The sequence below is a fragment of the Pelecanus crispus genome, chromosome 14 (genome assembly GCF_030463565.1).
Source record: "Pelecanus crispus isolate bPelCri1 chromosome 14, bPelCri1.pri, whole genome shotgun sequence".
Taxonomy (NCBI): Eukaryota; Metazoa; Chordata; class Aves; order Pelecaniformes; family Pelecanidae; genus Pelecanus; species Pelecanus crispus.
In genome coordinates, this window is record NC_134656.1 from 87,216 (window position 1) to 104,789 (window position 17,574).

General features: G+C 38.9%; 1 protein-coding gene across 1 annotated transcript; it reads left to right on the forward strand.

Moving 5' to 3' along the window:
* The first annotated feature begins 1,679 nt into the window (after window positions 1–1,679).
* On the forward strand, window positions 1,680–17,263 carry LOC104033399 (protein-glutamine gamma-glutamyltransferase 6-like). The gene is made up of 13 exons (XM_009486030.1): window positions 1,680–1,686; window positions 3,678–3,851; window positions 4,052–4,291; window positions 8,607–8,725; window positions 9,444–9,572; window positions 9,735–9,915; window positions 10,147–10,282; window positions 11,895–11,998; window positions 12,086–12,328; window positions 13,715–14,032; window positions 15,033–15,196; window positions 15,923–16,047; window positions 17,113–17,263. The coding sequence occupies exons 1-13, from the start codon at window positions 1,680–1,682 to the stop codon at window positions 17,261–17,263; spliced, it is 2,091 nt and encodes a 696-aa protein (XP_009484305.1).
* Window positions 17,264–17,574: the final 311 nt, after the last annotated feature.

Sequence of the window (17,574 nt, forward strand, 5' to 3'; positions counted from 1 at the left end):
CGTCATTAGTCACTTAGGAACCATGACCACTGCATTCCAAAGGGATTACAACAGCAGCTGTTGATGCTTTGCTGTGGTGAAGGTGTGCACTGGTAGGTGCCAGTTTGGGATGTAGGTCAGTCCGAGAGAGAGGTTCTGGTGGCTTGGTGAACACCGCTGTGGGCGTGTCATACAGAGGTAAAGGAGGTGGTTGCAGCCAAGACAGAAAAAGTGTTCTGAAATTTAATTACTTATGTGAGTAGCAAGGAAGAAGAGAGGAAATAGCCATGCTCCAGTGGGAGTAATGTGTAACGTCTGAAGCAATCACTATAAGTACTGAATGACTGAACTTAAGAACTGGTCGATGCGGTTTGTCACTAGGGCTCTGTATGAAGATCAGGTAACATCACAGGCTTGTGGCTCTTATGGTTTCCAAGGAATATGAATTAAGGAAAAGAGAAAAAGACCAACTAAAGTAGCTCTGAACAGCAATCAAATCTATTTGAGGTGATTCCTGGAACAAGTTTTGACAGCCTGAACATCCTGGAAACTTCCAAGAGGAGGAAGAACCTCGGAATTATAATGTAAGTGGAGATATACCATACCAGATATACTGCTGCCAAGTGTGAAAAGTTTTAGTGTTTTTCTTTCAGGGTAGGGCTAGCACGAATGTCATATAAGTAAGTACTCTTTTAGTCTTTGTGGTATCAAACAAAGTTTCTCAAAAAGGTGCAAGAAGCCAATTTTGGGGGGTAAAATCAACCTTAGAAACAGCTGTTGAAGCTTAATTTCTGCTTCTTTTTCTTTCTTTTTTTTTTTTTCTTTGTAACTTAAAATTCTGGCTAATTTATTTTTTAAGCCTTTACTGAGAGCTAAAACATGATCAGTGGAGCTGCAGAATCTTAAACAGATAAATATTCCTCCCCACAACAATGTCGCTTTATTACCTGTACCCTTTTAAGCGAGGGTATGAAAATAAATATATTCACAATTGTGAAGATAGGCACGCTTAGAGTTTGCACTGATATAAACTACTCATGGTTAATAGTTTGGGGGTTCTTTTGAAATAAAACTTTTGCTGAAATAGTAGTATGGAGCTGGCTAACGTAACAGGTAAACAGACATTTGTTTCTGGTGGGCGTTTATTATTTCACATAAGTCAGGAGGCATCGGAGATAATTTCTGCCCCCTCCCCCCCCCCCCCCCCCAACCCTCTAAAACCAACTCACAGCTGTTGAACAAAACCAGAAGTGATGTTAACCAATCTGGAAGTTAAGTAATCAGGAAATGCTCCTTTTTCCTTCATATGGCTTTTACGTCCCACCACACTCCTTGTTTCCTCATCCTTAACGATAACTTATTCATGGCACACCTATTATCCTTTGTAGGAAGTTGTTCTTGTCTTGGGATTCAAGGGAACGCACTTCCTCTGAGTAAATAATTTTGGTATCTCCTCCCATAATTACACCCACATTGAGTAGGAACATTGGCATTAGACATACATATATTATAGAAACTAGTTAATTCGTTTGACAAGTCTACAGGTATTAATAACAACTGCTAAGTACCTCTCCCTTCTCTCAAATTTCAGCTGACAGCACGAAAAGATTGCTGGGTTTTTTTCTTTTTATGATTAATGTGACTTGGACGTCTTTGAAGAACAAAGTAGAAGTTGTATGCAGTTCTCATAAGCTGAGGGAATGGCAGGTGAGTTCTGCGTGTCATTTGCTTCCCTTCAGCAGGTACTTTATTGAGGACTGTTTCCTTAAGATACATGCCCTGTAGGTATCTGCTCAGATCTCATCTGAAGGAAACTTTATATTGTAATTTGTTCTTGCACTTCATTTTCAAAGTTTTATTGTTGTTATTATTAAGACCTGTTTGAGAATAATTTTATAGCTAAGCAGAGGATATTTTGGGAGGAAAAAAAGAAAAGAAATTCGCATGACTTCAAAAGGCACCATGCAGAAGTCCATCTAAACCCTTTATTTTTTAAATGTTATTTCAGAGATGTGTTATGCTTTGTATTAACAAAATCAGTGTAATCCATCCTAATGGAGCTGTGAGCATGGAGCCTATAGATGGGAATTCAAAGACGCATTAAAACCCTACCAAAGGAAAACAGTAATGACAGTATCTCTGCTTTTTAAAGTTTAAAATTAAGACGATTATGGAGCTGGGCAATTGCAAAGCAGGGTTCTCTCTTGTTTAATGATGAAACAAACGTTTTCAAATCTGTTTTTAAAATGTTGCTTTGCAGGGAAAGCAGCAGCCTACCACAGTTCACTGTTGTCCCAGATAGTCACGCTAAAGATTCTCTTTTTCAGCCCATCAATGCTTCCTCACGTTACTTCTTTGTGGTCTTAGACTACAAAGAAAACAATTCTTCTTCCTTGAATTTAATTATGGTACTTTTTTGCATAAGTTAGATTTTACTTTTACTTCTTCTTCAAAGTTGTAGTTTAATATACAGCTACACTGTTTCAGAGCTGACATTATTTCATTGCTATGCTATATGGTATGAGATAGACTTGGAAGCTTGTTTGCAGATCCCTACCATAATAGTGCAGGATGCCATAGGCCTTAATCCATCCTTTCCATCCCACTCTTTTTTTTTGTTGTTACGGTTTTCTTTTGAATGCCCTTTAAAATGGTGGCAGTCATGTCTCCCCATCCTCTCACTCTTCTCCCCCAGCCTCACTGCATTTATGATACTAGCATTAATAAAAGTGATTTGGAAGAATCTTCACCAAGGTATGTGCCCTGCTCATTTGCCAAAACTTGCAACACAATGCTCCAGGTGTAGTCTGTGGAGTCTCATAGTGCAGATATAAACACAAGAGGATGGTGCCTCTCAGAGCTCCCGAAGACAGTGTAACTGCTCAAGTTTGAGCATGGCAATAAAACACGAACTACAGAGGGGAAAACAATCTTGCAAGGAAGATCATACACATACTTGCTTGCCAAAAAGGTAGTTTAGCATTTAAAGTGGCAAGAGCTACTTCATGGGTTTTAAACCACAGACCATAATAACAGTATGTGTGCAGGAGGACACTTGATATTGGAGAACTCCAAGCACACTGTAAGTCATCAGAATTACTCTAGGATATGAAGGTAGTGCCTACTAGAACAGGAATCCCAGTGGTCCATTTGTCACTTTGGACAGAGCTAAATTCAGATTGATTGCTTTGTCAAAAGCTCCAACTTATGTCCTCAAACACCTCTTGTTCATTCATACAAGACAGATGTTCTCTCACGATGCACCTTTCCCTACTCTTGGCCAAATGGCATCAGGATGTAAGCAGGAAAAGTAAGATGTCCTAATAGCCTTTTCTGAGGTCCTAAAAATATATATGTTGAAAATGTAGAGGGGCTACAGGCCACTTCATTTGGTGCTGACAATGAGATGACACTGATTTGCCACTGCCAATTTTTTTCTAAGTCCAGTGATAAAACAGCATCCAGCACTGTATAGGAAGTATATAAGTCCTTGGTGTATGACAGCCCTGTAACAAAACCCAAGCATAAATTTCTATTATTGACTACTAGACTTAGTCACTTGAACGGAGCATCTGCTTTTTAGTTGTCCTTCCTCCAGTAAAAGATAACCGCTCTTAGCAACCTTATCATGCCACTTACCAGCGAATGACTTCTTTCCATGCTGGCTGCTTCTTCATGTCTTGTCCTCTGTTTTACAGATCTGACACCAACACATATCAGCTGGCAGCCATCAGCAAATGCAGGCACGCACCATACTGACAGATATGCCAACACCGAGTTGACTGTGAGGCGAGGACAAGCCTTCGCTATTACCCTGTACTTCAATAGACCAAAGCAGAGTGGGGAGAGCCTAGCATTTGTCACTGAAATAGGTAACACTCCCTTAGCTTAATCCATGTTCTCATAGAACTGTAATCTTTATCCCTTGTAGTTCTCCCCTTATTCTATTTAGAGATGCAGTTTTTCTTCATATATTTTTAATGCTTCCCCCCCAATGCACTCATTTCAAGTGTGAGGTTAATACTGAAACCACACTCTGGAATGGAAACCAATTACCCCTTCTTTCTGGCAGGACCATCCCCCTCAGAATCTCATCGTACAAAGGCTGTATTTAACCTCTCTGAGGCGGGGAGAAGTGGCTGGAGTGCTGTCCAAGGACCCAGCGAGTCCGGATATATGAACTTTACAATATCCAGCCCAGCCAATGCTGTCATCGGACGATACAATCTTACCCTCCGGGTAACCTCAGGGAACAAGATCTTCTCCAGATTCCTGGGGCAGTTTGTGTTACTCTTCAACCCTTGGTGCCCAGGTAGGTACTAATGCTTTTGCTCTTGAACCTAACGGACCTATTTGCTTTCGTATCTGCATAGTGAGCTTGCTCCCTCAAGCTCTCTCTCTTTGGGTCACCAGCAATCTCAGCTATCTGTTCAGAGATCTGGATTTATTACATTAAAAAGCTGCTGCCGCCGCATGCCCCCCCCCCCCCGCCCCCCAAATGAAATGCGCTATATGCGGTGATATCACAGACTCTTTCTTCAGGAGTGAGCAGATCGCCCTTTGTGTAGACAAGGGCTGACTTTCATAAGTGCATGTATTTCTCAGAACTTGAAGCAAGCATACAGTAACGTCCTTGACTTGCACCTAAATCAAAGCAAGACTGCTCTTGTAGATGTTAACTGCAAAGACAATAGCTCAACTAACTTTATAAAAACTGACAGAGTGAAGAAAACTGGCATTTCCCATGTCTTTCATCATGGGTTGAAAAAGGACATCTCTTGCTGCTCCATTTTTTATTTCTGCAGCCTCAGCCTATTGCAGAAGAAATGCAAATTCCTAAACTCAGATTTTGCAAATATGCGATAGTCTAGAAAGCTAGATTAGCCTTAAAACATAGCACTCTAGATTTAAGGGAGCTCTTAGCCAGCCAAGTGACTAAAGAGCTTATAAGAGAAGAGAAAAGTAACCACAGTCATCCACTATTTTCTTCCGTGACCATACGTTAGTCAAGGGCCACTAACAAATATGTCAAGAACCAAGATGAAAAAAGCTGCTAATTACCTCAGCATGTCTTGGAAGACAGAAATAATTGTAGAAGTATGTTCTCTGTAAAGACAGTCCTGAGGAAAAAACCTTCCCAGAACCCCCTGAAAGATCACTTGTGGTGTAACTTCTAATTGATGGAAACCACACTGCAGGAACTGAAATATTTGACGGCTCCTGAACTGGAACACCAGACTAGCAGCGGCACTCATGAGACTAGAGAAATTGTTCTCAGACAAGAACTGAGAAAAATTAAGCTCCGCCATTCCAGTTTAAAACTAATGTTTTGCAGAAGATTTATCAGACAATGCAATGACCACTGCCAAACAAAAGGGAATATCCTTAAAAGTAGGATGCTGCTGAATAAGCTTCTGCAGAGTGAAATAGCTCCCTGACCCTGACAAACAGGAACAGATTCAGTTTGAGGGTATGTTACCGCTATAGTAAGTGTCATAGCAGAAGGGAAATAGAAAATTTATTTTCTCAGTGAAGGATAAATGGCAGATCTGGTGTGTAGATATGGTCCCACATGGGAGGTTATTCATTAAGTTGGAAAAGACAGGAATTAATTAATATACTGTAATATCAGTAAAGAACTACTTAAGAGGAAATGGTCAGAACTAGAGATGAAAGGAAAAGCACTGGACTGGAGAAAAGCTATTAGTGGATCCTTAGGTGTTACCTGAAAAAACACTCTGATCAAATGGTTCATTACTGACTTTGATATGCTGACATTAAGCAGAATTGTCCATTCACAGATGGGCTATATACCATATGTACCATAGAGAAATAATTGGCTGACCTTAGAGACTGGAGCAGTTGAGAAGGGATAAGATATAATAATACAAAAATAAGAGACTATACATTTAGGGAGAAATAACAATAATTTCGATGGCAGACTTACCAGCCGGAAATCATGAAGAGTGTGAAGGTACTTGTTAATCAAAGAATGAGAACCAAAGTAAAACGGCCCTGAAAAAGGGCAATCTTAAACTGTGTAAGAGGAAACAGTTACTCAGATTTAAATATTAATGTCATTGTACAAGGTAACGAGATCTCATTTGGCATTTTCTTTCAGTTAATCTTTCCTGAACAGGAATTATGAATTAGAACACGTTCAGTGAAGGGTTACTAGGATAACTGAACACATGAAAAGCCTTTTGGACAGAGAAAATTTCTAGTTTAGCAAGCTGAAAGCAATTAGTTTCACAGACCGTATATCTGAAATAAATACAGAATTTGGACACAGAAAATACTGATCTTACCATAATGGTAACAAACCCATAAGCTTATTAATTCACTAATGTATTTGTTTCAAACCTGTGGATAAAACAAAAATGATGTTTTTACATTAATAAAGTCTCTTAAGGACATTTAAAGAGAAATCGAAGATACTTGTAAGCCAGCCTCTGATAATGATGCATTATGTCCTAATGCTATTGAAGGAATGTATGGTTAACTACTAGAATAAAGAGTGCTAGTCATGAATTAAATGAATGATCATACACTGCTTGCCTATAGCACACAAGTGAACACGTCGATTGTAAAGCTTTAGGGGATAAAAGGATTTGTACGTTTGAGAACTTTGTAGAATGTATCTTTTTCCCTAGATGTCTGATACTTGCCACTTGTTTCTGTGGCAAAGATTATATGAAGAAATTACTAGAAGTATATCTATGTTAAAAAGCGTTCTTACATATCGATTAAAAACTATCAACAGAAATTTACATCCTGCTTGTTTCTCACTATGCCAGGATAAAATTTAACTTCAGAATAGGAAGACAGAATATATAATAACTTTGTATTTTTGTATTCAAAGGAATTAATTTAATAAAGGATTAAGGTCTATAGTGGTCTGTCTTTCTATAACTGACAGAAAAGAGACTATCATGGCTGATCGCATTTTTTTTTCTCCTTGCGTGCAGAGAGTAACAGAAGAAGGGGTTGTTACTATTTAGGCTTACTTGAAAGGAAGAGATTTGTTGTGGTGTGTTGTGGTTTTTTTTCCTCCTTTTAAACTAACGTTAATTTTGCTCTGAGTTATTGGTAGGAACAGTATTATTATAAAAAAAGTCTAAGTATACTTAGTCAAAGAACTGGCTCTAGAACATTATAATTGAGAGCATATAAACCTTAGAAAAAAACAGATGTTCTTCAAGTGAATATAGAAGGACATTTAGATTGCTCAGAATCATAAACTCATAGGGCCAGAAGGATCTTAGGAAGTTGTCTAGTCCCACACCACGCTCTAAGGCAGGTTCAGTTTAGCATTTGGGTCATTCCTGACAGATCTTGAATTCCTTCCTAATGATCAGCCATTAGGGAAGCTCCAGTACCTTCCCCGACAATTCACTCCAATAAAACGCTAGCCTTTCCATTAGATTCTTTTCCTATTAACTAACCAAATCTTTTTTGCTTTGATTACAGCATATAACTTCTCATCCTACATACAATAAACACCAGGAACAAATTTCCTACCCCCCTGCCCCATTCTCTTCACAAGAATTTCTGGAATTGATTACCATGCTTGCCCCATTCCTCATCCCCATTTTTTTTTTTCTACCTTAAATAATTCTGAGGTAATTCATAAGTTGTATTTTCAGGATTGCTGAGCACTCTCAGTGCTCCTCTCATTCTTTCCAAGTGGTCCACACCTTGATGGGCAGCACCTGGAACTGCACACAGTTTTCCAGGCCCAAGCTGGCCCAAAAGCTTGGGAATCAACAATGATGATATTATTAAAAAAAAATTATGTGTGGACAGTCACCACAAAAATAGAATTGAATCATGTGATGTAATTTTTAAAATAAATTACACAATCTTTTTATTTGCAGGAAGGGAAGGATGGAAAGTTCCTATAGGAAGGTAAAGAAGTTGACTCAATAAAATAGAAAAGCTGATTTATACGTACTTCCTGAAATCCTGAAGCTTTCAGCAATTTTAAACATTATTAAATTAAACACAGAGCTGAGTAGATATTGCTACCTAAAGAGTGATCAACACACAACCTAAACACCTGTGGGAAGCCAATGCTTTCATAGCAGCAACATACTGTGCCATACGGCTAGGGAAACCAATAAGTAACAATGAAATCAGAGTGAATGGTTGAGCGGGCTATCCTAATAATGTTCCTGCTAGCACTTTGGATCAGGCAAGTAGAGATCTTCATTTAGTAACCTTAAAACAAGATGACCACGACTGGAAAACAGAAAAATGTCATCTGTGTGATTCTTTTCAACTGTCTGTTCTACTTCCAACTTTCCTGAGAAGGCAGAAAAATCCAGCAAGCTAGCCTGGACTTTTCTCCATCTTCCTCACAAAAATACAATGTACAAATCGGGGACACTTCGATAATACACAAAGGCTATACTAAAATTAGGGAAAAAAAGTTAAAATGGATCCTTCCTCCCCCCCGCCCATATACAATGCAAGCATTTTCACTGAACTGTACATGTTCAGGGGGCTATAACAATGCCTTTTCCAAATAGCAGTTTTACCCTTGCTAAATCAAGATACAAATGTTTTTGAAAGCTTGCTAGTATTCTCAGCTTTAAGTGTAAAAACGTGTCCAACTTGGTTTTCAGATGATGATGTCTACATGGCTAATGAGAATGAGAGACAAGAGTATGTTCTAAATGAAAATGGGATAATCTTTGTGGGCAACGCAAAGTACATTGAAGCGAGAGGATGGTACTATGGACAGGTAAGCCATAAGAAATTTATTTGGGCTCTTATTCTGTCTCCAATAGCATTTTCTATTATCATTACTCGCCTCTCTGATAAGTATATTTACATGAAAAATGAACAATGACTTAGCACAGCACTGCAACTAGGCCTGACTTCTACAGGTGCTTGAAGCTCATGGTACAAGCGTGGACCTCATCTGTGACCAAAGCATCCACGGTACAAGTGACAATATACTTGTGTGGCTCCAACACACCCACTATTTTTGTAATGCAGTTACCATGGGCCAGAACTGACATTGACATAGAATTATAGAATGGTTTGGGTTGGAAGGGACCTTTAAAGATCATTTAGTCCGACCTCGCTGCAATGAGCAGGGACATTTTCAACTAGATCAGGCTGCTCAAAGCCCCATCCAACCTGATCTGGAATGTTTCCAGGGATATAACTCAAGAGAATTGAATAACTGCAGTCAGAATAAGCCTGGCAGTTTTTGTTTTACTGCGGTCACCTCTTCTGATGGCAGAAGGCATCCTGCCAGATTTTTTGCTTTATTTAGTTAGCCTTGTCTTTAGTCAATATTGCAGCATGAACTGCACACTACTGTGTTTGTGCCTCACTGTCCCTATTTCCTTTGGGCTGGACTATCTTAGAAAGGAGGAACTGCAGTAGAATCTCCTCTAATTCTGTTTGTGAACCTATCCATTTTCTTAAAAAATCATCTTATCTGATCACAGTTTCAAGATCACCTTCTAAATATCTGTCTCACCATGCTTGATCTGAGCCTGTACTATCGTCAGGACCCAGCCATTGATGTATCCCGAAGAGGAGATCCTAAGTATGTAGGCCGAGTAATCAGTTCTATGGTAAGAAATGGACAACTTAATGTTAATTCCACATGCTTAAGCAGAAAGCATTAGTTATACCACTGAGACTCAGCCACCTGCACCTTAAACAATATAATTAACTAGATATAGTGCATTACGCGCAATTGACTTTGTGCATTCTGTCCACTGGCCTATTTTTAGATCAATGGAAATGATAATGATAATGGAGTTCTCCTGGGAAAGTGGCAAGGAAGTTTCCATTCACATGAGAATCCATCCAGGTGGGATGGCAGTGTGGTAATCCTCCAGAAGTGGCGTCAGGACAACTACAAGCCTGTTCAGTATGGCCAGTGCTGGGTTTTTGCAGGCGTGATGTGTACAGGTACGCTTTAAGAATAGAGGACTGTGGTGAAACGGAGGCATTTGTGACCTCTGGTTTTATCAGAACTACAAAGCAATTAATTCTACAAGATAAACAGTGGTCTGAAGACTGCAAATGCTGAAGAGTCACAAAATATTTAGACACTTAACTTTGTTTCTCAGGTATTTGTAATAATTGAATTCAAGCTCTGTATGTGTGTGTGTGTTGGTTTTTTTTTTTAATATATTTCAGTTCTGAGGTGCTTGGGGATTCCAACTCGTTTGGTTTCAAATTTTAACTCTGCCCATGATGTGGATAGAAACCTGAGTATTGATAAGTACTATGACAGCTCTGGAAAGAGTCTTAATATCAGCAAGGATTCCACATGGTAAATATGATTTTTTTTTTTTTGCATCTCACCAATAATTAGAAAGAGGATTTATGAGACTTAAAAACATGAACGCTAGTAGTACAAAAGCAACTGAGTGGACAAAATTTAATACAAATATCTAAATTAATACACTAGACATCCACTTGGAAAGAAAACATACTTCATGGTTTTGAGATAACAGTTACTTCAAACAACTAAGCAGCCAAATTTTTTGCAGTCCCTGACCTCAAACAAGTTGCAGCTTTCGTTAAAAAGCATGTTTCCATTGACAATGTACCAGTTTCCAAGGCTCTTTGAATTATTGACACCTAATCAGTCTGTTGCCAATAACGCAGCTGTGTACCTTCCATGCTCTTAACTAGTTTACTGCTGCCATAACTTTCATCACACATCCAAAGCCTGTGTTTCTTAGCTTGGCCTGTCATCCTCCCCAGGTAGATGGGAGCCTCCTCAAGTTTTCCAGCACTCCTTTAGCTAGACCTTCCCTTTGTGGGAGCTGAAAGGGAGAACAAACCCAATGCTCTCCAGACTCGGTTATTGGACATTGTAGTTCAGTGCTGTAAACGGCAAGCGATCCATGACCATCAATCAAACCCCAAAATTTGAGTAGCCAAAGAAACATGATATTCTTTAAATAATACCATTTTATACTTTAGTTGCCCTCCAGTTTTAAAAATCTTTACTCTGCAGCCACTTTTCAGAAAGTGAACTAACTAGGCCCACGGGTATATCATATAGCTCAAAGTCTCTGTGCACACTAGGCTTCACCAACAGTATCATCTTTAGCTAGTCTGCTTCCTTTCACTGAGCGTATGTGGTTGAAGGATATGGGAAGTCTTTCACCTCTTACCTTCCTTAAAAGTATTAGCCTCTGAACAAAATTCAGCCAACAAATCTTCTTTCTAGGTACTCTTGTGACCTACATTTTACCAATCTTTTGTGCTATCCTTTCCTTTTGGAGTTTGTGGAACTCATTACCACTGGATGCTGTTGAAAACAAAGCTATAAAGAGTTTTTGAACAGGACAAAAGAGATTCATAGAGAATAAGATGACTAACGACCATTAAACCCAGTGCTCTCAATGTAATGACTAATTCACAAAGTCCCTAATTCTCTGACTGTGACAAATCATAGAGTACATCAGGGGAAGGGCCATTCTATTCACATGCTCTTCTTATCTCTTTTCTAAACATCTGCTGCTGCACACTACTACAGATGGACTACTGCACTTTATGAGCATTTTATCTGACCAGTACAGCTATTTTAAGTTTCTATTTAAACAAAGCATTTCCCACATTTGAAGGTTACTGAACCTCATCACCAAGTGTTGCCTATATCCAAGGCTTAAATCTTTCACTTATAGTTCATATTGCTCCCAAAGCAAGCTGCTGACATCTATATTCTCTCCCTCCCTGCTCCGAGGTCTACAACTCAAAAGCAGGCAGTAAATCTATCCTTTGAAAGAGGTAGTGAGTTGCTGTAACTAGACAGCTTGTGTCACATCCTAGAGAATCTTTAAAAAAGAAAATTCCCTACTCCTTTCAAATTGGAAGTTTGTATGAGTCTATATATATTACTGTGCTTTCTAGACATTGTTCTTTGTCTCCAGGGATTATCACGTCTGGAATGAAAGCTGGTTCATTCGCCCAGACCTGGGAACATCGTACAATGGATGGCAGGTTTTAGATGCGACTCCACAAGAACAAAGCAAAGGTAACAGTACAAGTTCTTAGCATGACTTAACATTCCTTCTCCAAACTGAGCACGACTAATAAAGTTTGACTTTTTTTCATGTTTTAGGGTTATTTCAGTGTGGCCCTGCATCCGTCATAGCCATCAAAGAAGGTGATGTAGACTTGGATTACGACACCTTATTTGTGTATACGGAGGTGAATGCCGATTGCAACAGATGGATTGTATACAATGATGGAACTAAGAAAAGAGTTTATTGTGATACTGAAATAATTGGCAGGTTTATCAGCACCAAAGCTGTGGGCAGCAATTCCCGTGTGGATGTCACCTATAATTACAAATATCCAGAAGGTAAAGGGATTATCACAAATTATCTCCTCGTTGTCACAATTATCCCCTACTGAATTCTTGGGGCTAGGAAGCTAGGACGAGCAACGTGTTTTCTTTGAGCATCTCTCCCCTTCCTTCAGAAAATATTTCTGCCAGTGTTCTCGGACTACTTTCTTAATACAATAGGTATTATATTTCTGGTTTTGTGTATTTAGTAGTTTCCTTATTAAGACACAAAATATACTTTATTACACAGAAGAACAAAATGTAATATATACACAAAACAGGGCTGTAAGATACATTTTACTACCCAAGGCAGACAAACCCTCAAGCTGTCACACTAAAAAGTCTTAAAGCCGAGTCCATCATGTATCACGAACTGTGCACAGGTCTGTAGTATGGGAAGTACTTACAGATTAGTAAGTACTAGTTTTCTGGCATATCTGGCAGAGGGAGTGGGGCAACAATCAAATCACTAATCTAAAATCTTAAACTCCAGTCCTCTAACACTAGACATCCATCTCCCCTATGACCTCATGCTCAGTCTCTCTCACCAAATAAGTTCTTTCTTGCTGTGTCCATCGCAACTCCTCATCTTTCCTTCTGAAGACCCCACTACATCCTGCTCCCAAGAGGAGTGACTCAGTCTCCCTCTCTGACTGTATAAATTCACCAAGTTAGGCTCTCTTGTGCTCCTGCTCCGATATCCAGCCATCAGCTGTTATATGTTTGCACTCCTGGTGGACTCAGTCTCCACATTATTGGATTCTGGAAACAAAACTACTAGGAAACAGTAAAGGGACTAAGTGCCATTGATCTGTACTTAGGAAAACAAAGCAGCAAAGCCATATGTTTGCAGGAATATGTTTATCTTCCCTCAAAAACTGGGTACCTATGTCTTTCCATCTTTTTTTAAAATTAGGGTTACAGATTTCATATAATAGTTTGCTTAATGTTCGTGACTCAAAGTCTTTAAAAAAAAAAAAAAAGGAAGACATATTTCACCTTTTTAAAGTTTGTCATTCAGAATCAGCGGCCATATTTCAATACTTCACTCCTCAAGGTTTTAGTGCAACTGTATTTAATAAAGAGGCTGGTTATCATCAGACTAGCAATGTAACAGTTATCACACTACTGCATGTTCTGACCAAAGAAATCTTGCATCCTAAACAAATACAAATGCATCATATTTCATTTTAGTGGCTTATTCACCTTATTACAGTATGTTTATTACATTCCTGTGAAAAACCTGAAGAGAGGCCTAATAAAAATACGGGGAACTTTTAGGTATTGCATATTTCTGGGTGATGCAGAGCTAACACCCTATATCATTCTGAAAGCCTTTACATAGAGAAGGTGCAATGGCAACAAAAGTATAAATTTTACTTGGTTCTCTCCTTTGACCAGGTTCTTCTGAGGAAAGACGAGTTTATAAAAAGGCCTTGGCCAAGGTATTTGGATCAAACATTGCAGAAGGACACACAGAATCTCGAAATGAAAGATCTTCAGAGACAATTCGAAACCCTGGGATCTCTGGGAAATTCAAGCTGGCTGAACCTCCAGTATTTGGCAAAGACATTATCCTAATCTTAATTCTCAATAACCTATCTTCTGACCACAAAACCGTGAAGGTGGACATGAGTGCATCAACTGTCCTGTACACAAGGAGAACAGTGGCAGAGATCCTGAAGGCAACCACTTCTGTGGATCTTGGTTCTAAAAAAGGTAACTTTTAATGTCCCTAAGGAGCCAATATAGCCCTCTTCTTAGCCGCACGAAGGCAACTGGAAGGAAGAAACATCAGTATCGTATCAATATCAGCCTTGTAGTGCATCTACTTGTTCCATCACTTAATAGCATTATGGCTACATTTTACAAGATTCCCCCCCCCCCCCCCCCCCCAAACTTTCACTAGTTCAACCAGGAATTGAAGGTCTCATGAAACGTTATATAGAAGGCTACATTTATATCATAGTATTATAGCTCCAGAAGCAACACTATATATATCTCTGTGTGTGTGTATATATATGCGCGTGTCTGTCTGTCTCTCTGTCTGTGGTGATTATTACACGTATAGGAACACATCTTACTCTATTAACAGATACAAGAAGTCGGATGCGTGCTTTCTGGTACTCAACAGGCAACACTTTAAGAGAAATTAACTAGGTCAAAGGTTAAAAGTTACAGTGAAACTCTCTGTCTCTCTTTTGAAGAGTCAAGGCTATTAAAACTACTATAGAGATCTTTTTCATCCCCAGGGGCTACAAAGATAAACATTTTTCCCACACACAGCAGAAAAGTTGTAGGACTACAATAAGCAGCTGACCAGGTCACTTGAAAGGGATCTCTGAAACTTGACCCAAACTTTCTTCTTGACTGAGGTAAAACAAATAGGATATAAGGAGGGAATAGATAAAAATGGTTATACCTCTAATTATAAGAAATACAAAGGCACAGGAATCCAGTGAAATGCAGATGAGCAGATTCCCTCAGTTTCAGGCCAAAATCATCCATTCCAAAGTGTAAGGGCCAAATGACTTAAAGTAGAAAAGGATGACCAGAAAAGGGAAATACACAACCAGTCTCACAAGGAAGAAATATAAACAGACTCCAGCTGTCTTGTCTTCTGTTCTCTTCAATAATTTCAAAAACCCTCACAATAACTCTCTTCTCTCTTGCGTTCTTTGAGAATGTAATGGTTCCTAAATATATGTCTGAATTCCAGGGAAACATATCCGGTTAAAGATCCCTTATTCTTATTATGGAAAATATCTGACTACTGACAAAAGGATCCAAGTTACTGCTTTGTGTGAAGTCATGCACATGCATGGGGCAAAGTTGCTGGTGGAGAAGACAATCATTTTAGAGGACACAAACATTATCATTAAGGTAAACAATTCTCTCCCTGATGTCCTGAACGACAGAAAGAACTAGAGTCTTCCTGGAGCTCAGATCTTAAGATGAGAATTTGGGGATAAATGCATTAATTTAGGCTGCAACTTCAGATGTTGCTCTAAAATTCTGCCTGCTTACATTGAGAAAGTAATCATGTGAGAGAGCAATTTTGAATCTTTGCCTGATCTGCCCACCATTCTTCAGAACAGCTCTGTTTCCTTCTTTCTTTCTCAGTCACATGCCACTGCTTTATGTTCACGGAACTTGTTTTCATTTCATCTGTATTCTAGTTATCGGCAAGAGCTTGTGTTGCCTTTACAGAACTTTGCCTACTCCCAAAATACAGGTTTAAACCCTTAATTCTAATCTATGTTAGGGCCAGTTTATATTGTTTCAATACTTTAATCCTAATCAATGCTGTGCCAAAAAATGCCACTCAGCAACCCAAAGATCAGACAGGTTTAATGAGATGCGTCTGTAGAGTCAGTGCTCTATTTCACTAAAATTGTGCACAAAATATTGCATACAGCTTGACAGCACTATTTAGCTAATCCAAATCCAGCTTCAAGTATTAGGAAAGGCATACCAGCTGTCAGTTAAATTTCACTGCTCCTACCAATATCTCACGCATCCTCAAATACGAGAGACGTTCTGCTTACGGTTCAACTGCAGTCTGACTCCAGAACAGTGAATGATCAGAAATGTGTCTTTGTCATTCAGATTCCTCGGCGGGTTGTAGTGAACAAAGCTGTTACTCTAGAGATCTCATATGCCAATCCCCTCCCTGAACCTGTGAGCCGCTGTGTACTGCTAGTGACTTTGATGAATCAACAGGTCAAGATACAGTAAGTGAAAGCTGTAGCATATACTCAGTGCTTCTAACATGACTGACAGCATGTCTAGTTTCTCAATAAGAAAAAATTATGGTTGAATTGTCTTTTTCATATTTTCTATTTATGAAAGTAAAAATGCCACCAAATATATATTGAGATATTATGATTTCTCAATCATGGTTTTATTTTTTTCCTCATAGGAACTTCTTTACCAACTAAAAACTGTTAACATCCTTCCTTCCTGGGAAAGCAAATGGGCATGCCAAATTCTTTTGTCTCTCTGATATTTCTTCTACAGCTTGCCTTTGTGTTTCTGTTTTTATATACAGTATTATATTACAAAAATATTACAAAAATAAGTCTGAGCTAAGGCAAACAAATAAGACACTGCCATAGCTCCCCTCTTTTCAGACCAAACAAGAAGTTGCTCTGTTCTCCTTTAAAGTAGGAGAAAATGATGCCTTTTCAAAACAAGAGGAAAATGTTCTATTACTTTTTTCTCTTCCTCTGGACTCTGCTGCTTTATGGATTAACTCAGAGTTGAGTAGTTCATATTTCCTAAAGCTTGTTTTATTATAACACAGCCTGACTCGCTGTGGCTCTGGAAATATTTGGACATCATAATCTATAAAAATAGGGAAAACATTATTCCAGTGAAAGACTAAGCCAATTTAGGCCAAAAGGAGACACAAAGTACCCTGGCCATTAGAAAAATCGTATTATTGCCAAAATGGATATGAACCAAGCAGGCATCAGACAGAGCGCTGACCTTTGACATCAGAGTTTTCCTATTCTGAGTTTGTGTTGACTATCCAAACTTGTGCTCAGCCCTAACATGGAGGCGTGACGTAGCACTTCTCATTTTCATCGGTCTATTCAAGAGTAAATGAACATGGTACCATCTTTTCTCATTTCTTAGCCTACACAAAGCCTCAAACCCTAAGTAATTCTCAAAAACTGAGGCTGGGTCTCAAGTAACTGTGGATGCCCTAGCTATCATGCAGTTCTGCTTCTTGGGAATCTCAAGGAAAGACAATGCAAGCTGGAACTAACTGATTTTTTTTTTCCCCCCTCCAGTCTGGCACAACTGGCAGCAAGGGAGAGATCAAAAATTTATTTTGAATTCACGCCTCGCAGGGCTGGACCCTTACAGCTGCAAGTAGACTTCTCTTGTGACAAATTTTCGCACGTTAAGGGATTTGTAACCATTGCAGTAGCACCTTCATAGTGTGATGGAATCAATCTCCTGTTTCAGCGTTAACATGGCAAGACATTCTCCTCTGTATAGGGACAGCGATTACAGCAAGAAACTTTCCACAAAAATTGGTGACCTCTTACACTGCAATAGAATCAAGTCTCCTGCTTTCACAGTGCTTAATTATTTAGTCTCCAATTGTATTTCTTTTTTTTTGTCCTCTTGTCTAGAAAAATGAAGCCCCTTGTAGAAATAGTTTCACTCTTTTATCAAATCTCATTGTGTTAAGCTCCCATTTTTGACTTTTCCATCAGATAATTAATACAGTCTCTTTGTGACCACAT